The 22,275-nt window shown below is 39.5% G+C and overlaps 1 protein-coding gene across 1 annotated transcript in view; it reads left to right on the top strand.

Annotated features, from left to right (window-relative positions):
• Positions 1–22,275, top strand: part of MOCOS (molybdenum cofactor sulfurase) — a gene marked incomplete at its 5' end in the record, with an annotated part of 232,069 nt that overhangs the window by 75,059 nt on the left and 134,735 nt on the right. Inside the window, one exon of the mRNA XM_082479909.1 lies at positions 16,484–17,125. Within this exon, the coding sequence (XP_082336035.1) occupies positions 16,484–17,125 (642 nt within the window). The remainder of the gene's footprint in view (positions 1–16,483; positions 17,126–22,275) is intronic.

The raw sequence follows: 22,275 nt of genomic DNA, 5'->3' as shown, positions 1-22,275 counted from the left end.
GCAGCTTTTCTTATCTAGAATCTTTCTACCTGTAAGTGTTTCTTAGAGACCTATACAACAGGATGTTCATGCAAAGAAAGAAAGAAACAAAAAAGGCTGTGCCAAAACCCATGACAGTTCTGCTCAGCATCTCCCACTTTACTGCCAGCCTGCTGGCAGTAAGAGTGACAGTCTACTTTCATTTTCCTGCCTGACCTGTAGTTAAATAGAAATTATCAGTATGGCTCAACACTGAATAAAGAAATATGGAATCCCATGTAAAATTGTTATGACATTAAGACATTTGAATAATGTGGGGGGGTTGACGAATAACAAGGATGAATGTGAGAAGCTTACTGTGTAATGTCTCAGTTCAAGAAGTTTTTTAGGTATATGTGTAATTGTAGACAAATTCAAAACAATGGATAAGCATCAAGAGTTAAAGACATGCTTAAATATTCTCCTGAGCTGAGGCTTAAGCACCCAATAAATTTGCAGTGATCTTGTAGTACAGATAAGTCATGTCAACACTCCTTCACTAACTTTAGTGAAGTGTTATGGGTACATCTGCCGCTTCCAGTAAAAAGTAGACAGGATTTGAAGTGATAGCTGTTGCTGCAGGAGTCTTCTGTAACAGCTGCCAAATGGGAGAGAGGGGGGGAAGACAGCAACCGAGGAAGCAGTAACCTTCCTGATTCAAGAAAAGAAACAAATCAATCAGTAGCTGTATGCAGAGAATTGGAGAACCTGCCCAACATCTGTCAGATGAAAAACTGACACGCTGCAGCAGAATCTGCTTTATAACCAAGCTTTGTGGGTGTTCTGTTTTCAGAGAGGTATTCAGAGAGCTATATGAATTTCTTTGCGTGCTACAAAGGTGAGATATCAGTGGTAGTGCATCCCTACATAAATTTGAAGCAGTACCTTAGCCATAAGTATAAACAGAGCTTTATATCTTCTATATTCTTTTGTTAAGCTCTTGTGTCTGGATTACTAGAAGCACTTTGATGTGAGTGGACCTCTAACCAAAATGTACAGTGAGTACTCTAAAACTGGTGGGGTTGTTTCAGCAGGAGTAATTAGTTTAGAGGGAGGTCTCAGTAGCTCACTGAAATTGCCCAGCTCGTGGCAGCGTGCAGAAACACCCCTTTAACCTTGGGAGTTCCCTGGGAAGTGCAGCCCCGTGGAATAGGGCTGTCCACTCAGTGAATCCCAGTGCTTCTGGTGTCTGCTGAGAGGGAACTGTTTGCTGTAAAGATGACTATTTTGATTTTGGCTAATGGGAATGAAAAGCTGAACAATACTGCTGGGTTCTTTTAGAAGAGAAAAATTTGGGGGCACAAAGTAAGGGCTCTTAAGTTCCTGCCTCTCACTGTAGGAACGTAATCAGAATGTACTGAAGTCTCAGCAGTCTTTCTATATGGGCAGTGGTCTGAACAATATTGTAAGACAGGTGAGTGAATCACTGAGCGCTGATCCCTAGTTCTCACCCTTTGCTGATCAGCCCTACAGCAGCTCTCTAATGAGTAGCAAGAGTTGAGCACCCAGAAATAAAGTGGCCAAGGCTACTCTGAGCCACACAGACTTGAGCAATACATGCAGTGTCAAACATACTGGGATGAGTGCTGGCTTAGTGGACAACATCTACACATCTTGAATGCCAGCCTGATTAATGGCCGCCCAATCTCAACAGGGCAAGGTTTTGCCTAATAGTTTGGGCTATGTAAAGGTATTTGTTTTCTTGAAGGTTTTGTGCAACAGGCTGTCACAATACCTTTATTTTTATATTGCTATGAAAATATGGTTATGCAAGGGAATGGCAGAGTTTAAAAAGGCAGGGCTATATAAAAATTAAACTGTAAGTTTGAAAATATGTATGCAATTTTTGCCCTTTTCAAAAACTTCTTTCAAAATCATGCATAATGAAAAAGAGCCCAATAGATCTATGTGTGAATAAGCAGTAACAATATAAAATATCTTTTGCCCATCACATGTAATTGTTTTTGAATCACAAGCAAAGTACATTTGGAAAGAGCCATTCTGCTTTTTATAGTGGACTACTTACTGTTTCTGTCTCCTTCTGCTCGTGCTTATAGGTGACTGACTTACCTTGATAGCGTCTCTTGACAATTCATGCATCTACCTTTGTTTTAGGGGCATTGAGTGTTGAGTTGCAGCCAGATGGTCTAGACAGATGATAAAAAAGTATGAACTGGTACACCGGAGCACTTATCTCCTGCTGCCCTGTCATATTGAACAAACACTTAATGAAATCTGAAATTGTAATCGCTAAAAATATGTACTGCAGTACGATGGACTTTCACACATCCCTCTGGGATTTAATTGTCTTTTAAATATGGCTTCTGCAGAAAAGTTTCCTTTTGGTGTCCATTTCTGGACAACTTCCCAGTGAGCTGGTGACAGTGAGCTGGGCAAAGAACATAATTACTTATTCTGTGTTAGGAATTTCACATCTCTTATTCTGGAAATTGCCCATAAAAATTAGACTGTTCTTCAGTGTGGTTTGTTATTCACCAGATAATTTCTGCTGACATCCGTGTTGGATGGAATGCTTGCCAGCAATTCATTTTGAGATCTTGCAATTCAAAATTTGAACCCCTTGATGAGACATGGGGTGCGTGTTAAGCTTCTACCTTTGGCTTTTAGAACATAGCCCTTAGAATCAGATTTCTAATGTACAATTACAAGTGTAGTATTTACTTTCCTAGAACATTCTGTAATCATTCATACTCGCTGTACGTTTGCTGGGATGTTTGCAGAAAGCAATGTACAAAGGGCAAAGACATACATATCATGAATGTCTTTAGAACTCTGAATAAATATTCATCAAATATATTCTGCACTTTTCATTCTGCTCCTTGTGATATTAGATGTTACCAAAGCTAATATCAAAGCATTGGAGGTGTGACAAATCTTCAGAAATAGTGCTGAAATCGTGATAGGTAGAGGTAAAAAGTACACAGAGCAGAAAAGGCAGTAGATTTTGTCTGAAAAACCTTTGTAAAGTAAACATCTTGGAATTCTATTCTCCTGCTTTGTGGGTATGAAATCTGACTTGATCCTGCTGGAATTTAAGCCCAGGGCTGTGGAGGACAGCTTTGGTAGATCTCTAAATCTTTGATCAGATCTTGCTGCTCACGTCCCATCTGGTTTGTATTGGAGAAGAGATCACTTTTGCAACACCTAGCCTATTTAATGTGGTGCTGCAGAGTAACACAGAGGCTGTTGTAGTATATCGTGGAATATATTTTTTCAGCCATTAATAAAGCTTTCCAATTTTGATGAATTTGTAGAATGCTTAAAGTCACTAATGCAAGAGGGTTATAGGTTAAATCCATGTCTAGTGTAAGATTTATTCACTCAATTACATTTTTCCCAAAAGGGTTTCATCACTCTACAAGGTAATGCATGAATATACCCAGTCTTTCGTTCTAGCTTGAATACACTTCCAGGATTTTTGGATCCCAGCAGCAATAAATTTTAGACCATATTTTTCCTTGAAAGTTAATCAAGGGTAGAGGGCTTCCTTTTATGCAGCTGTGAGTATGTAACAACACACGTGCCCCTACACGTGCATACACTGATTGATAGGCGTTGCATCAGTGTTGTTACAACTATTAGTTCTGCTGCAGTGACCACAAATTTACCGGTAATAGCAAAAAGAATAATTAACCCCTCCCCTCAGCAACAACAAAATTTAAGAAATCTTGTAATGAGGAACAAAATTTTTCTTGATGCATGAGCATGGACAGTATTGTGAAGTAAGCCAAGTCTGAATTTGGCAATTTCTGTGTATCTCCATGTAATCAAGAAAAATGAGTTTTCCTGCTTTTCTAGCTCAGCACGTGAAGGTGTCAACTGGAGTGCTGAAAGGCTGCAATGCAGATTTCAGCTGTCAGCTGCAAACATATTGCTTTCTTTTGCTTTGTTAAGGTCCTTGATACCTGGAATCAGAAAAAAAGGGTTTTTGCAAATGTTCTTAACTGTTGATCATCCCATTTAAAATAACCCTTCAAAGAAGTCAAACATGATGAGGTTTTTCCATCCCATTTTTTCTGGGTTTATTTTGAAAAAAAATCTTGAAATTAAAATGTCAACTTTACCACTGTTTTGAAGGTGTGATCTGTGGGTCTCCTCCCACAAGACGATTAGTATTTTGTTTCAACTGATCAGGGTATGTCATCCTGTGCATGGCAATATCCTACACTTGATAGTAGATAGAGTGAGTAGACTTCTGCTCATTTTGAGAATCTTTCCCCAACCTGATATTTTTTGTGGCTTTACTATGCAGGGTGGCATACTTGAGAAGTTTATAAGTATTGCTCCTTACCTGTTGTAATTGGCTTTAGTGAGGTTGCAGTGGGTCACAGCAATGATGAATTGGCTATTCAGAATATTTCCCAGACTATATGGGACATAGGTGTCAGTCCACATACGGACTGACGATCTCACATCTGGATTTTCTGGCCTCCTGAGTCAGGTTTTCAGGTTTATATCTCCTAGAACTTAGATACTGAGAAAAAGAGCAATCCAAGGCAGCTACTACATTTTCTGGCTTAGGTTTGCTGGTTAGCAGCTCTACAAGATGAGGATGCAGCGTAGAAGGATTATAGGAAATTATGGTTGTTAGTATACTTTTTAGTTACTTTTGATTTCATGAAGTTTGCTGCTGCCAGGCAGCACAAATTGCAAAAAGGAAAGGTTACTTAATGTACATCCTCTGGGCTGAACTTTCTAATCAATAGCAGTTTTAATTTATGTTAGAATTACCTAATGGGACACTTCAAACAACATTACTTACTTTCAGTTCATAATTTCCATGTCCATTTTGTTTAGAACAGAATGATCCTCAGACAATATGGGAAGGATTGCAGCAAGTTACAAAATATTTCTCTTAGCTTCCTCTCACATATGCAGTGGCTGATTCCTGAGTTTGATTAATATTTTCGGTTCAATTACAAAAGCAATGGCATTTATGTGGAGGTTTTGTGATGCTACAGGTTTTAAGTTGTTTTAAATTCCCTCTAAGCTGCTTTCATTTTATGATTCTAAAAATGCCACTTGTGAGCTCCTTAAAATGCTTTGTTGTTCCTTGTTCCCTAATGTGTTTGTCACAGATTGCAACCAGGTTCTGTTTTAAGGCAAGACAAGAGTATCCCTCAACAGTCATTTATGCCTTGTTGCATCCATCATGTGTAGAACAATTTCTCCCTCAACTGCCAGGAGCACTGGAAGCACAGTTGTCAGGATTTAAAGTGAATGAAGAATGACTTGACAGTCAGAAGTGATGTTTCCCATATGAGCAAACATCCATTCATAATTTCTGGGAAATCTTGGGGCTGTTTGAGCCAAAACATGAACATGGCTTAGTGCAAACAGTGTGCAGTGAATGCACACTGACACCGAGAATCCTTTGGTCGGCTCAGCAAAGAAGCAGAAAGCCTTTCAGTCTTGAGTATTTCTGTAATTATGGTCACCAGGATGGTTTTACTCACATTCATGGTATTGTGTTATTTCTAACTCACAAGTGATCGGAGAGTCCACTGTTTTACCAAAGTATGAGGGTTCTGCAGGTTTCAAGAACTCCTGCGCCAAAGATTATTGGCTCTGCTCTTCATATTATTGCCACTGCCCTTCATACTGATAGGAGGTTTTTGTGGTTTGGTGTAAAATGCTTCAGTGTTCTTCCTAGAAAGCACAATGAGAGCTACCCTGCTGAGATGGGCCATCAGACCACATGAAAAACAAATGGCAAATAAACGGTGGCCAGCGGTCTTCCAGGCTTCACTCTTGTGGCTTTTCACTTGAGCAAGGGGAAGCACAAACTGCTGTTGAGGATTTGTCTAATTTGCCTGGGATACCTGTGCCATGTAAAGTAAAATGCTGTTGAAATGCATGAAGAGATTTATGTAAGGCCTCTGTATTTTGAAAGCAGATGGAGGTGACTTCAGATTAACATCTTCATCTAAAGCCATTTCCAGACAAAAGCATAGTACTTGAAAAGCAACCCTTGATGAAATAAGGCCTGTTTATGTGTAAGTGTTTGCCATAGTCCCTGTCACCATAGTAACTGAGGCTCAGATTCGCAAAATCATCTAATTCCTGTTTAAGCACCTGAGTACCTCTGAAGTTCTGGGCCTAAGTGTTTCCCAAGTAAATGTGAACTCACTGCACCAGGACTTTTATGAATTGCAAGGAATTATCCCTTCCTCATCTTTTTTTTTTTCCCTTGAACAAGAAAGCTCTGGCTACGGGTGTAATGATTTTTTATAGTCAGGCCATCGGTCATACTGTGCAAATAGGTTGAAGAGGTGGATCTGAAAGGTTATGCTGGAAACGGTCCGTTTCTGAGCTTCTGGACATGTGGGATCAGAGTACTTCATCACTGCTATGGGTCTGTTTTATGTGGCTGACTCCTTTTGACATGAAAGCATTTTGTCTTTGTCCATCTCCTTTCACCTTGTATTTTGCAATTTTTCCAGAGGAATGTGTTCATATTAAAAAGCAATACATACGTAGTCTGATATACCTATCTTCATTTGCAGTTGATGTGATTCAAGATTAGGATCAAGGCTTTGTTTCAGGGCAGGAATTGGAGTAGGAACCGTCAGATGCATCTTGGCACTGGGGAGACAGCTGCCAAGTGGCATGTCCTACCGAGGAGGCATGCAGCTATACTCTTCACAGGCTATAGACTCTGGTGTATCCATTGTCTGACAACAATAAATAACAGAGATTGAGTCTAGATGTGTCAGATGTGTGGGTCCTTAAACTTCCGAAAGAAGACGGTGGAAGAAGACTGTTAGCTATGTGGGAGTGTTTGGGACCAGCACGCCTTGTCACAACTGCTGTGCTTTGATCCCCAGCACAGCTCAGGAGTGGACTTGCTTGGAGTGGGCATAGAGAAGTCCTCAGTACACAGGAGCTGCACAGGCTCATCTACACAACTGCTCTCCTACAGCCTCTCAAACCTACCTCAGTCCCAGGCAATACCACCCCAAAGTAAAAATGCAAAGACTAAATAAGTAATGGAAGACTCAATAAGTAATGAGCATATGTCTGTGCTTGACTCCCGCACCACAGAATAAGCCTAACTGTTGCTGGATGGTATGAGAAATGCTGGGTTATGCTTTTGAAGCTACGCTTTGCTACTTGCACTTTACAATCAAAAATACCAGGCAACATGCAAATAAGTCAAACTTACTTGGTTTTGATGCCAAATCCATTTTGCAGATGTGTGGTAGACAGTTACTGGTTGTCACACATCCATTCTCTGGCACCAACAGGGAAAAAGAGATTGACTAGGGTCACAGTGTCTGGAGTACGTGACATAATGTTTCAGAAAAAAAAAACTGCTTTAGTTTTTTAACTGGTGGCAAAACCACTATAAAAAAAACCCCAAACCAAACACCATAGCTGGAGAGTTCACAGAAGTACACAGTTTAAAGGCTAAAGCTGATCTCGAAACAAATTCCATTAAAGAAAAGTTAAACAAAGAGCAATGTTAATAAAAGATTGGAAACAATGGTATTTTTACCAAAAAAAAAAAAAAAAGAAAAAAGAAAAAAAGTCTAGCTTATGAAGCATTTTCTTAACAACTGAAAGAATATTTAATTTCTTATCTGAGGTTACTTAAAAGGTTAAGTACTGTAAAAACTTGAGAGTGTGAAACCATCAGAACACCTAAGTGTGCTTTTTTTTTTTCTTTTTTTCTTTTTTCTGAAACAGCCTTTACAAGTTTGTACTTGTTATACCGCTGGAAAATAGCCAGCTGTTATGCTCCACTTTCCAGGAATCAGAAAAGAAAGTGAAGTAGCTTCTGACCAGTTACCAGCAAATATTCCTATTTATACTGCAACGAATCTCTCCAAGCAGGAGCTCAGAACATGTGGAAAGGTTAGAGATCAGGACTTGCTGAGTAAGACTGGAAAGAGGGATGGTTGTGCTCCAAAGGTACTGAAGCTGAAGCTAAGCTGGATAAGAGTAGCTGTGTGTAGGATGCACAAGGCATTTAGATGCCTTTGGTGGGCAATGGAATGAATTGCGCATGTCCAGGGTGAGACATCTCATCCTGATGTAGTCTTCTAGCTTAGGTCAGACAAGCTGTCTGCTGTAGAGCCTGTGGCTTTTGAGTGACTCTAAAGTGTGATTGTGCTCTGGTGTCCACAGTGTAGATGTCTTAAGGTGATGTGAATTTCCATAGGCACAGCCTTTATTTTGCTCACGTAGCCTGTGAATAGGATACTATGCATATTACTGGTAGAAGTGGTACTTCTGGCTGGTACTGTGCTGTCTTGAGTTTTCACTATTGAACTCAATCTTGACACATTCTTCATTTCTGCTCAGGGTATGCCTAAATAAAAAACTTGTGCTCTGTGCTAGGCAGGAGGAGTTTGGAAAGGGAAAATTCAGTGACCTGAGTTGTTTGGTGTATCTTATGAAGAAAATACTGTGATGACAACATCTCATGCTGAAGTAGCCCTAGACAGCAACTGACACAATATGCTAGTCGATGTACAAAATCCTCCTACGTTTGGTTTTAGTTTTGCTTTCTCATAGTGACTCCTAAGATTCGCTGCAAAAATTCTTTGAATTTTAAAACATAAGTGGTTTACAAACTGATTCAGATTCATTTGTAGTTTTCTATTTGGCAATTAGTTTGTGCGAATGCAGTTTGGAATGGTTTGTTCATGAACTATTTGCTGTTTATGTCTAGTCCTCCTTAAATGGTTGCCTCAAATATGGGTTATTTTTTCCATTTCCTTCCTGGTTGACTTGAATAGCAGGTGGTGAATTTTCATTTGAAGAACCTATGGTGTAAATTTTCAGAGTCATTTGTGTCCTAATTAATGAAAATACTGGGATTCACAAATGTTTTTACAAATCTTTGGCAGTTGTTGAAGCACCAGGGTAAATGGATCTGGCTGATCTTACTCACAAAAAATATCCACAAAGTGGTTTTAAAATCATGTAGCTATTGATCTTCCCTCTCTAGACAGAAAAATAACTATTTAATTTCAAAGGAAACAGTTACCCAGGGATTTCTGCCACATCTAGATAGTTATAGGAGTTATAGGTTTCTGTCAGTGAGAGGAGTTATATTTGTGTGTTAGAACAAACTGTACGAACAGGTAGCCTGCAGTGTCGGATTTTATGGTTTTCATGATTCCTTCTCACTGTTTTGCTCTTCTGATTATATGCAGTGCCATAAAACCATCCTCAATTTTAGTTTGCTCTGTCAGTATGCCTGGTGTGACACTGTACGCCTTCTGGATGTGTACTTTGTAATGAGGGTCAACACCTTTTGGTCAGGGTATGTGCTTCTCATAGGCTTTGTTCATCAAAGCATCTTTTCCTGCAGGAAGGCATTTGGTATCCATTAAAGAGCTCCTGCTCTTCCGGGGATGTTGTGAAAGGGAAACGCTGCTGTGCTGCCAGCTTTGGAGAATTGGAGAGGGGATTGATTTGGTGAAGACCCTTTGTAAGCAAATGGGTATTTCCACAGTGTGTCTCCAGTGAATCGGGCAGCACCGGGGAGAATAAATGTAAGAGATTATAATGCTTCGATTCAGATGGCTGAGTGTAAAGGCCTAAAGGAAATAATGCTTTCAAATAGAAAGGGAGCGATTTTTCCATCACCTGCCTATGCCAAGGGGAGCCTATGAGGTGTGTTCCAGCTAGTCGTTTATTTCATACATTGAGGGAGCTAATTGCAGTGCTGCTGTAAGCAGCAGTAGTGTAAATGGATGAGATCCTAATCACTCTGGTGCAAGCAGAAATGGGAAGAAGCTGTGTTTAGAATGAGTGCCTTTCGAGTAAAACGGTCAGAAAACAAGTTTATGTGGATGTAACCAGCGAGGATAAATAGAGCGGTGTGTGCCTATTTCACAGTTAGCACGTGCTCTGAAAGGCTTACATTTTTGCCTTGTCACTATGAGGAAACTGAAACAGAAAAGGGGACTGAGCAAACTTTGAGAGAGAACTATAAAGGGTTATTTATCCCAGTGTTCTTCCTTATGCAGGTATTAACCCATGAGCAAATCCGTCAATTTGATGGACCTCTGCTGGGTTAGCTGTGCACATCTCGTAGATGATATGGCATAGATTTCTGTTGAAAACTGCTTTAAGAGAAAAACCCCAAACCTTTACAAGGCCTTTTTTCATTAAAATAATTTTTTGCTGGAGGAACACAGACTTGGTAAATTTTTTTTCCTGCTATAATACATTTGATTCTTAAAAATATTCATAGATTTCAGTTTGCTTTTATTTGGATCGGGAATTGACAATGAGAGTATAATTCGGTGCTGTGACATACTGCATTGAATAGACCTTGCTTTACAAAATAAGATGTAAGACATTTCCGACCCAGAAGGCTTGTCTTTTTAGTTTGGGAAACCAGAGCATTCCCCTTATGGATACAACTGTAACAAGTTAAGCTATGCTGTCACTTTTTCTGCCAGTGACAGAAGTCAAGGAAAATTGGGATGTGTGTTAAGCAGTATGTGCTTCTTTACGGTATCCTTTTGCGTTGGCTTAAATGAAGATACTCACATCTTCTATTCCTTTTTTGTTCATATACATAAAGAGAAGAGCATGTACAGAAGACCTGCTGCTGCACATTAAGTTAAACCTAAAAGGAGGGTGCAGGTCCTGGTGTCTGTAACAATCAAAGCAGTTTACAAGACCTTAGGATCCCTCTCTGAAGTTCGTGGGAGTTTTTCAACTGATTGCTTTGATAGCTGGAGCTGACCCTTAATTAATAAATGAGGAAGGTTAAAATGCTTTAACGCAGAAATGTAGATGCAGCCACTGTCTACACTTCTCACCTGCACATGTGTGTGGAAAGGATTAAAACACCAATTATGAAAAGCGTTACCCTCTAACATTAAAAAAAAAATCTAGATGAAAATAAGATATTTTATTTGACTCAGATATCTTTTTATTTTTTTAGTTCTCACTCATACAAAACCTATTCCTTGGACAACAGATTGTTACATCTTTTCAGAGTCACTACAGAGCAGAAAACAGTCTGATGAAATTTCTGAAGCTCAAGCTAAGCATCTCAGTACAAGCCCAAACTAGTTTTGTGCTCCTCAGTAGTATCACAATGGAAAAAATGTGTAATAAGAAATAATTTTTCTATGTAAATGTGCAGCTGAAAAGGAGTCTTTATAAAGTCCTATTTAAACCTACACTGTTGAATAGATAACTATGCTTCTGTCTTCAAATCTGAATCTCCTGTTACAATGGCAATACTTAAACTTTTAAAAGGGGTCTTTTTTAGCTAGATCAGCTGCTGGCTAGAAAATCATTGTACTGACACTACTTATGAAAGCTCATATACAATCTAAATAAAAATGTGAATACAAATATAAAAAGTGAAAATCACAAACTCCATGGCCATATTTTGTTCTTGCCAACCAAAAGCTAAAATGTTTGCACCAACTGGAATTAAAGTGTGGAAGGATCCAAACCTAGCAATGTAAGTTGCTATTCAGCTTTTTACAGGTGTTTGCAAAATGGTAAATTTGAAGAGAGTGGAGGAATTGGTGCAAAGCATATTTTAGAAGTATTTAAAGCCGAGAAGCATGGAAGAAAAGCCATGTAAATCAAATGCATTTGGGGAGGCTGTAATGGAATTGGTGTAGTATGGACATCTGTACCTTTGTGGGAGCGCTGCTACTGATCTGCTGCTGAAAGCCACAAAAGAAGAGCTGGTGGCAAGGAGGAACATGGGTTTTCTTGCATGAGGTAATAGCAGCCAGGTAGCAGCTTTGGAGGGTATCCCTTTTATCTAACTTTAAGTGACACTGTGTACCTAAGATAGCTGAACGAATCACTAGCCTTTACCTTCTGCAGAGCTGCCAGTGGCAATGTGGAGTGTCTAGGTCTAATTAAACTATTAATTCAGGCTTTTGGATTAGGTAAATTAGATAATATGACTACTTCCTCAAAATATATGACTTGATTATAGATATTGTTAAATATAAAACCTATTATTAATAATGTGGGGATTAAATGTATAAAATGAGACAGCAAGCTTAGTTGAAAATTAATTGACTTTCCCTACCAGTATTTACTCTAGAGTAGTAAGGCATTTTGGTCCAGCTGCAGTCATGAAGATACAAAACTCTCATGGCAACTTTTTAAAATGATTCAACACCAGCTAACAGAGAGGTCTCAGAATACAAGTGTGCATAGGGGAGTGTGGTCGAGCGAGGGCAGTGAGTCAGTGGCTTCTCCCTGGGTTGGCTTCTTGGCCATGCATTATTGACCTCCTTTTGTTGTGAACTGTGTGCTTTTGGGGAGGTGAGAGGAGAAGGAGAAGAGGTGGCCGGTCATGGTACTGCAAAGATAGGGTGTGCAGCTTCCTCCCTGACCTTGCCGGCCTTAAAGCAAGGTACTGGGTCAAGTTTCTCAGCCTTTCTGCCATCTTCCCTGTGATGAGACAGCCGTATCAGTATGTTTAATGAAACAATTATCCTCTTAGTCATTTCTTCCAAGACTCCTTTGAAAAGTGGAAATTTGTAATGCTATAAAATACCACTGCTGTTTGCAGCTGTGAGCTGCAGTAGATCAAGCTATCAGTTTTCTACCACAAGTCTTTAGTCCTGCTGCCAACAGCGACCTTATATATGGCTATAAATCTTCCAGAAGTGCAATAAAGGTGAACTGCATTTCACTGTAATGGGGTATGTCTTACATGAAGACAGAGAGCATTAGGAATTCCATGTGTAATAGCCAGTGCTTCCCAATATTCATGTCAAAACAGAGGATGTAGTACTGTGTGCTGCAGAAGTCATTCAGACGTATTTCAGTTTTCTATCCCTAAGTAGTGATTTTATCATAGCAGTGCTGCTTTAGTTCAGGAGTTTGTGGTATTCATTTTATAAACCTTATTCTGCTTGCAGCTCTTCTGCTCTGCACATCAGAAGTCATTCTGGAGAAGGAAATTCCCTTAACACAGTTGATACTGCTTTATTTACTTATTTTCCTTTTTTAACATTAGAAATACTTAAGCCAAAATGTAAGTCTGACTTTGAAAATTCAACCTCTTCTGCAAGTACTGGAATCCTGGCAATTTTTTGAGGTATTTAGAGACCCAAAATGCAAATAGGTATTCACAAAAGAACCTGTTTCCTATTGAAGTAAATTAAAAATGTAACTCGATTGTTTCTCTAGCTTTAGGAACTTAAACACCTTTATAAAAATGTTTCTAATTCATTTGGGCATTTTTAAAAATTCTACCCTAAAGCTTGATGTTTTTTCATGTGAAAGTCAATTTCTGGTACTGAACTGAATAGATAAATGCATCAGTGTTATGTCATAGATTTTATTTCAGAACTGTTCAGCTGTTTCTGAATTTGAATGACTTAAACCTAAACATAGTTAAAATACTAGCGATGTGCATGAGCTTTGTCTCTGTCATTTATGAATTAAACATAGAGCTGTCACTATTTGTGAGCCTAAAGAAGCCAAAATGATACTTATTTTTTTGTAAAGTGGTGAAAATATTTAATAAAAGTACTCACTGGCTCTGATATTCATGGTTGGACAACAGCATCCCATTATTAAATCCTGATCCACCATTCCTCCATCCCAGCTATTGTCATTTTACAGTGTCTTTTGATGAAATTAAGTGCTGCGGTGAGTACAATTCCGGTGTAGAACTACAGGTTGTTATTCCTGAGAAAAAATTGGCATTTTGCCTAGCTCTGGCTCACCTTCTACTCAGCCTGTGTGGCACAAAGAGGCTCACTGGGGAGGAGAGCAGAGAAAGCGTAGAAAGTAGAAGAGGAGCAGCCTTGGTAAGAGTCTTCACCATGCTTTTTGTTACTGCTCATCAGCTTGCTCTTATGAAGAGATGTTAAGTATTAAGAATCTGCTCCTGTCACCTAGCTTTTTAATTTGAAAGGTATTCTGTGTGTGTGCATACATGGGAATATGTAACCTGTCCTAGTGCTCAAAGAGATGAAAACATAGAAAGCTAGATACTGTGATGTTGTTGATTTTTTTTCTTGGAATTGCACAACCTTTTTATAATTTGTGTTTATATCAGTGTAATGATTCTAAGATCTATACAATATGACTGTATGTCATACAAAAATAAGCCACATACATACAAAATTATGTCCATAACCCCAAAGACATGGCCTCCTTACTAACCCACTTTCTGTGGTTCCTTTCCCCTAGAAACAAGAGTCTAATGCTGTCCCACTCTCTCCTTGAAGAAGAAGTTAGGATTCTTGCTTGCCTTCCTTTCCACCTTTGCTATATCTAGCTGAATACAAGGAAAGGAGAATAAAGGCAGAATGATGTAAGAACTGGAATTCAGAGCATGGCTCTGAGCGGTAACCCCTAGCTCAACTTCAACTGAGGCTGCGGTCTGGGTTGAGGGTTTCACGTTACTTCTGTTAGGTGTCCTATACGACACACAAGTGTGCTTCAAGAGGTAATGCAGGTGGTGGTGCAAAAAGGCTGTACAGCTCACTGCAGGCTTGGAAGGGGGAGTGGATGTGATTCAGTGACCAGAGGGAGCAGGCCACAGTGATAAATGAGGTAGGCTGTCAGTTCAATACTCTATACAGAAACTTATGTGATTGTCCCCATCTTCATCTCCAATGTGGTTTCTAAAGTCTAATGGAGAAGTTTGCTTTCTCAGGACACGGTCTTTAAAAATTGTGTCTGGAGCTGTGAAGGCTTGCAGCAACTAACCCTTGGCAGATCTGTTTCAGAAAGATCCTTATGAATTCTTTCAAACAGTTTCTCAGAACATTCAAAACTTAAATCCATGACCTGCTGATGTCCTTCATAAAAGCTGAAATTCTTTCTTCATTTCCAGAAGACATAAAATACCTACCAATTGCATCAGGTTTCAAAAATTAGAATCTGGAAGAAACAAAAGTCTCAAGTCTCAATTAGGCCTATTTGTTGTATGCTGCAATTCTCAGTAAAATAAGACTTTCCTTCAACCAATGCCTTTGCAGGGTGTTTTTTAGACCTAGTCATCAGTCTTTGCAGTTGTTTCTTTTTCAGTCTTAAACCTTTGATTGCTGCACCCCATGCATTCAGCTCTACCATCCTTTGCCTGTAGCATTTGTCTTTCAAACTGGACACATAAAACTTTAAGCATTTCTCTCTGTTGTCCTATGGTTCAGGAAATTTTAGCTTGAATTTGTCGCATAACCTTTTGTACAACCTACATTTAAATGCAACCGTATCTTCAGTTTCTGCCAGTTCTAGTAAGGGAATCTCCTGTTATACAAAACATGCAAAGTTATAATGATACACTTGGGGAACCAGAGTTCATAGATTCCCAAATGCTGGTCTGTACCTTGGAATTACAGAGATCGGAGTGCCAGCTGCTTGGAGAGTGCTGATGCGTTATATTGCTCACAGGAACACTCTGCAGCAGGAGAGATGCACTGAGAAACCCTGTTACATCTTACTTTCCTTGAAAATCAGACAGCGTTGCTGAGCAGCAACATTTATGCTCTGGTTCAATTTTGTTTGCTCTGCTCTAAGCACTGACAAGGGTGTCTCTTAGACGGTTGTTACATTTCCTGTTAATATTTGTAGGAGTTTTATACAAGTTAATTCAGAGAAAGTTCATCAGGTGAAAGAGGTAGGAAAGGTGACTGAATTGAAGCTGTTCGTCAGCCTCTGAAAAGACTCATCTTGCACACTGCAAAATTAATAGATGCATAAGCTAGCGTGGGCACTAAAAGGTGCATTAGATGGTGTTCATAAAAGGCAGTTTAGAACTAACAAGGTGCTGTCTGGGCACCAAATGGTGTGTAGTGTAGACGTGGCTCAAGAGACCGGTTTCCTTAAGTTTTCATAGTCTGGCCCATTGCAAGACATGAGGTTGCTTCTGGTTTAGGCTACCTTTGCGGACTACAAAGATTACAGCCTTATGTGCATAAGGCACACAGGAAGCATATGTTGCTTCTTGCTGTCTTCTGTTTCTGTTGTTCATAATATAAGCAAGGAGCAAAGCTGTATGCTAAGGTTTCCCTGTTGAATCCTGTGGACCCTTAATTGGGATGCTTAGCATTTAAGTAGATTTTTTTTTTAACTGAAAAATATTCTGTCTGCTCCACATACTGTAAACTAAAAACCCTGATAGTTTGCAAATAACACTGGTCTCTCTCAAGGACAGTGTAATTTTAATCATATGCAGGCTTGATTCTGATCCCACTGAGGGACCAGACTGGCCACTCTATTCAGAGCCAGGCAGAATTGGCTTCTCTCCTTAAAAACACAGCCACGTTCACTGCAGCACTGGGAAGAGTCTCTTGTGGTAAAATGATTCGGGTTGCACTTGTTGAAGTTTACTGTGGTATTTGGCAAAATCTCTCTACTTTTATTCATATCAGGTTTCTGAGTAGAATAGTTTGTGCTGAGGAAAAACAAAATATATCGCACAGCAATAAAATTAAAAAATCAGAAAATAATTGGATTTTTTTTTTCCATTTTTCAGAATATTGCAACATTTTAACACTACTGCTGAAGATTACACGATCATTTTCACATCTGGATGCACAGCTGCACTTAAACTGGTAGCAGAAGCATTCCCTTGGATACCTGAAGGCACAAAGCAACCCAGCAGTCGATTTTGTTACCTAACTGACAGCCACACATCTGTGGTCGGTATGAGGGGGATAACTGCCTCAATGAATGTCTTGTCTGTTCCAATAACACCAAAGGAAATGTTGTTATCAGAAAAACACAGGTTACCAGCTGAAGAACAAAACTGCACGACACCTCATCTTTTCTCTTATCCTGCTCAAAGCAATTTTTCTGGTACCAAATATCCCCTTTCATGGATACAGGACATAAAATCTGGAAAACTCCACCCCATCAAAATACCAGGGAAGTGGTTTGTTCTACTAGATGCAGCTTCATATGTGAGCAGTTCTCCATTAGACTTGGGAGTTCACCAAGCTGATTTTATCCCCATCTCATTCTATAAAATCTTTGGATTCCCAACTGGTTTAGGAGCTTTATTGGTAAACAACCAGATTGCCCCCCTCTTGAAGAAAACCTATTTCGGAGGTGGAACTGCGGCTGCCTACCTTGCAGGAGAGGATTTTTATTTCCCAAGGAAATCTATAGCAGAAAGGTAAGGCTTTATTTAACAAAACGGGGGGTTTTGCTGATGCTGTTTGCATCAGACAAATGTCTTAGGGTTGGTGCATGCACTGGACTGTGACATCTGTGCTTCTTTCTGCAGTTGGATAGGTATTTCACACCTAACTCTGTTTTCTTTTTAGTATTCTTTTTTCCTATCTAAAAAACATATTCTGAAATATCTACCTTCCTTCCCTGACACAGTTTGTCACAACTCGTAAAAGTATAAGGCTTCATTCAGTTTCATAAAGGTCAGTCCACGCATTTTTTAATTTATATTTAAGGTACCTCACTGGAACCCTGATTTGGTTTTGGAGCTCTGCACCTGGAGCAGCCAGGCCAAGGTTGATCACACAGTATAATGACCCTCAGTGAAACTGGAAAGTAGGGTTCATGTATTCCACTGGAAAGGTGGCATGCTTTACTCTCAAGAGAAGCTTTATCAGAATAACACGTGCAGTAAGATAAATTGCCTAGGACAAATATTTGTAGCACTCTTATTCCCTGACTGAGGTTCTGAAGAAGCTGCAAAGATCTCCTACAGAAAATAGAGGACACCTAAAGGAGATCAAATATACACACATAAGGAAATGCAGGAGAGTGGATAAGCTTCCCCAGTCCCTTAATGCATTGAAACACCACTCTCAGGGATGCTTGGTCTGTCTGTCTCTCTCCCTCATGTCAGCAACAGCTTACATAAATGCAGTAAAGACACTTCCAGTCTGTCTCACATCCAATACTTCTGCACACAAAAAAAAATGCTTGAGATCAGCAGTTAATATTAAATTATAGTTCTTGGGAGAGGCTAGAGGCGAAAAAGGGAAATGGTAAAAAACGCCATTCATGCCTTGCATTTGTTTGTGGATACATATTTAGCAGCACAATGTCCTGCATCTCCCATGATGTAAATGTCTGACCTTTCACTGTACGTGTAGTGATGCATAATAATGATTCATGGGTGTGCACCTCTTCTAGGTGTGTTCTGAGTCCTGCTGTGGGATTTTGGTTCTGGGCTGGTAAATGCAGAGGCTGGCCGCATTACAATATGCATTATTTCTGAAATGAAAATTGGTATGGTTATTGTCCAGTTAATCTTTTAATTAAGAAATAAAAACAACAGGGAAACGTTGTTGTTCTGACCTCTGTTTCTGGTATTTCAAACCAAAAAAGCTTTGAAGAGCAGCACTCACTGAAAGTCAGGATGAAAGGGCGTAAAAATCGTGGGATCCTAGGGTCCTCCTGCATCACCTGCAAGCCAAGGAGAAAACCTGCTTTAGTTTGACCCAGGCAGGCTCTAATTTCTGAGTGGCTTTTCTGGAGGTAATTGACACACAACTCCTGAGATTGCATAGTGGATAAAAATGCCTGAAATGCGGTTTAGATCTCAATTCCGTTTTTATACTTTTTTTTTAATTCAGAGAGGAAAGGTATGTGGGAACCTTGAGGGGTGCTCTATCTCTGGTATATTTTTTGAGAGTTTTCAGAGGTTGAATAATTATAAGCCTTTCAGGTATTTGAGACTCCCACTGCTTTCAAGGGCTTCTTTACTGGATCAGAAGAAGGGCCTGCTTTAACCTTTTTTTACTACAGAGCTATAAACAAAGGAATTTGTCCAATTTGATGTCTCACTCAGGCTGGATACAGAGTATCTAATCTTGCTATGAGGGAACCTAACTCAAATAATCAAATCTGGCAGCTTGATGCACAGGCGTGTGATACTATTTCCCATTATACACCAAGCCTCACACAGACAGCCTGAGGCATTTTACATAGGTAAATATTTACATTTCTCCTCATCTAATCCTTTGGTTATTATTTGGAAACCTAATACTTAAAAGTTCATGTTTAGAGCATTAGAGATGCTGTCAGTGATCCCTAGTGAACTGTGGAGACTTAAAAACCTACCTGGAGAGGCTTGAAGTTTTCAAAGATAGCTCAGGACTGAAGATAACTGCTTTCTTGAAAAAATAAAACCAACAGCATTGAAATTCTCAATCAGTGTCCTCCAAGCTATTTTGTCCATTATTTTTTTCTTTGAGATGCTATGTTTTTTTTTGCTTATTTATGTTTTTAAAGTGTTTTCCTGAGAATAAGATACAGAGATAGAGAAATTAGGAACAGAACTACTACACTTCAAATGAAGTGCCAAGTCACTGTGGCCAAAGCTAATAAGATTACCTTATCTGTGGGCCATGTTTCCATTTATTTGCTAATGACTGAAACACCCAGTCATTATTTCTCATATAAACAGCAACTCTAGCTGGGTATTATCCCTGCCAAATTGCAGTAAGGAGCCTCCATCCTTGGAGGTATCCAAACCCAAAGGGAGAAGGCCCTGAGCAACCTGCTCTGGCTGGATATGCTTTGGGCAGGAGGTTGGACTGGAGAACCTCAGGGGTCCTTTCCAACTTCTGTGCTTCTGTGATTGATTCTGCACACCTCTACTGAGCTCCATGTGCATTCTCTCTTTAGGTATGTCTTTGTGATTTCAAAAGGCTGATTTCTTAAATTATTTTTTTTATAAAAAGCTTTTTTACAGTGCTGGATTATCATTGGGATTGAATACACTGAAACTTGTCATTTCATGTGGTAATTCATGAGAAAACTTGAACTCTAACAAATACCATTGGAAAAGTGGATTAGGATATGTGTATCTGAATACCATTAGCAGAAGATATTTCCCATCCAAGCATAATCAAAGTGCAGTGTACTAAGGAAATGGCTTTTTCTAAGTCAAGGTGAAACTTGAGTGGAGATGTGTAATGAGGGTGTTTATTCATCTTTCCTTCCCAGGACTGTCAAAATGGTTACCTTTTGCGTTAATGGATGCAGCTTTTGCTAGTGTTTCTTGTACTTAATTTTGTTTTTCTTGCTATATAAATTATTCTACCACAGACTCTTTTACATTCCTTTAATACCCTTAAATCACTTCCACGTTTTCCCATTTCATGGCAGTAGCCATTCTTCCTATCTCAACTTTTAAAATCATGTTTATTGTATTTTCATCCTTGTATCAAACAGCTTGACAAATTATTATTATCATTCACAAATCTAGCCTCATTTCCCATGTTTTTTTCTGCACAGCATGAGATAATAAAATAATATGATTATGTATAGCAAGAATTCAGCGATAAAATATTCATCATCTGCCCTATTTTTCTTTTGTATCTGGGAGCGCTATTCAAAATCTGATCATCCTGGAATTTATGACTAAGGGAAAAGAAGATGTTATGTTACCTGTAAATTGGATATCTGCATCTTAGTCTACTGGTGTGAAATATCTAGTGCATTAGCTGTTGTGGTTTTTTAATTTCCAAATGCATTTTCAAGAGCTTTGGAAATCCAGATGGCATGACTTTGTCCCAGATGAGTTTTAGCGGCTCTTGCCTCTGCTGCTCGAATGATTTGACAGCCCCAAAACAGCACCCACGCTTTTATAGTCTATGATGCACTGTACTTAACCAAAGCAGGCTTCTTTATTCTCAGTGCTGTATGTTTTTATTTTTGAAGTGATGCAGTGGCTGATATACATGACCTGCAGCTAAAAGGAGTTCTGCAGGAAACATCCTTAATTAGGGCCCACCCATGTATATGGTGGAGAATTACGCTAGAGATCACCGGGACAACTCTGCGAGTGCCTATGCAGGTATATGTACAGTGACATGGTTTAGATCCTCAATTGCATGCTGAGTTTGTGCATGCTGAGGGGAAGGGAAGGAGGGAGTGGAAAATGGAGGCAGAAAGGTAGGCATGAAAGCTATCACTAGGATCTCAAGAACTGGAGCTGGAGACAAAATCCGGAGGCTGTGTGGTGATTATGGAGTAGTTCGCGAATCCCTTGGCAAAAAGCTGGTCTTCTGCTTGAAGTTGTCTCTTTAGCATTATTGTGTGTTTCTGTAAGCATAGAAAGAAAGAAAGAATAGAGTGACGGGTCCTGGTTTATTCCATAGAAACTCTTCATAGTTCTGAGAAATCACCTAAGGACTGAACCATGTTTAGAAGAGCACAATACTTATGCACATGCTCACCTTGTATTCTAGCATATGCTCATTGACTCCACACTCAAGGGGTCTGTCCATCTGCCCATGATTACTTTAATGTGGTAAGTGCGCTTAAATATCACCCTGTTGACTAGTACGTTTTGTTCAAGCATTTTGTTATGCTGCTTCCATGCTTTTGTGATTTTTAGAGATCTCCAAACAGGATCACTTATGGGGGAATTTCCAAATCCATAAAATTCCTGAACAAACATCCTTTCAAACAGCAGTGATGGTTTTCAGATGAGATACTTGGGAATTGACAGGGGTCTTCATCTAATTTCTAATGGGCGTTTGCACCATGAGGCAGCCTTCTGCACCTGGGAGACCTATTGCAGCCACTGAGAGGGACTCGTAAGCCTGAACAGGCAATAAGAAAGTGAGCAAGTCTCTTCCTTGCCCTCACCCCCTGTTACCACCCCATCCTGCAGAGGTGAGAGGTGGAGGCCATTGAGCAGAACTGTGTAGGACTTTCACATGGCTGTTCTCCCCGTCTGAAAGGCATTGTCTGACTTTGTCAGACCTTTCATTTAGCTGATAGAACTTAATTCTGTCAACTTTTACAACTGTTTTTCAAAACAAGAACTATGGAAAAATAAAAGGGCATTTTTTTTGGCTTTCTGAGTAATTATAGAAGGTTCAAGCAACCTGTTACTCTTCCTCTTCTCTGCTGAAGTGTAAGTATCTGAGGGAAAGCTTCATGCAGTCTGTCTTGTTATCTCTCAGGACATCCAAGGTGGCAGTTGACATTTGCTGTGTTTTCCTGCCAGCTATCCCTGTAGCCAGCCAGCTTCCTGATGCAAAGCAAAATTTTGCATATTTTTTTTTTCCAACTCCCACCATTAATGAGGCATTCTTATGTCATTTTGCACTCTAATCCTCCAGGTGTTTTTTTTTTTTTTTTCTATAATGAAGTTGTTTCATTGCCCGAAACTCAGCATAGTCAGAATAAACTGCAAATTGTAAATCAGTGAGCCAAACAGAATCCTGTAGGAATCACTTGTGATCTTGATTCACCATGGAATTCACCTTAAATTGCTGAATCTGGGATAAACTGAAAGCATAAATGCTTGTCAAATGCAACCGAACACTTAAAAATATGTTT

The sequence above is a fragment of the Vanellus vanellus genome, assembly GCF_965231255.1.
Source record: "Vanellus vanellus genome assembly, chromosome: 2".
Classification (NCBI taxonomy): Eukaryota; Metazoa; Chordata; class Aves; order Charadriiformes; family Charadriidae; genus Vanellus; species Vanellus vanellus.
Note: the sequence above shows the minus strand (reverse complement) of the source record. Positions and strands in the feature narration are given on the sequence as shown.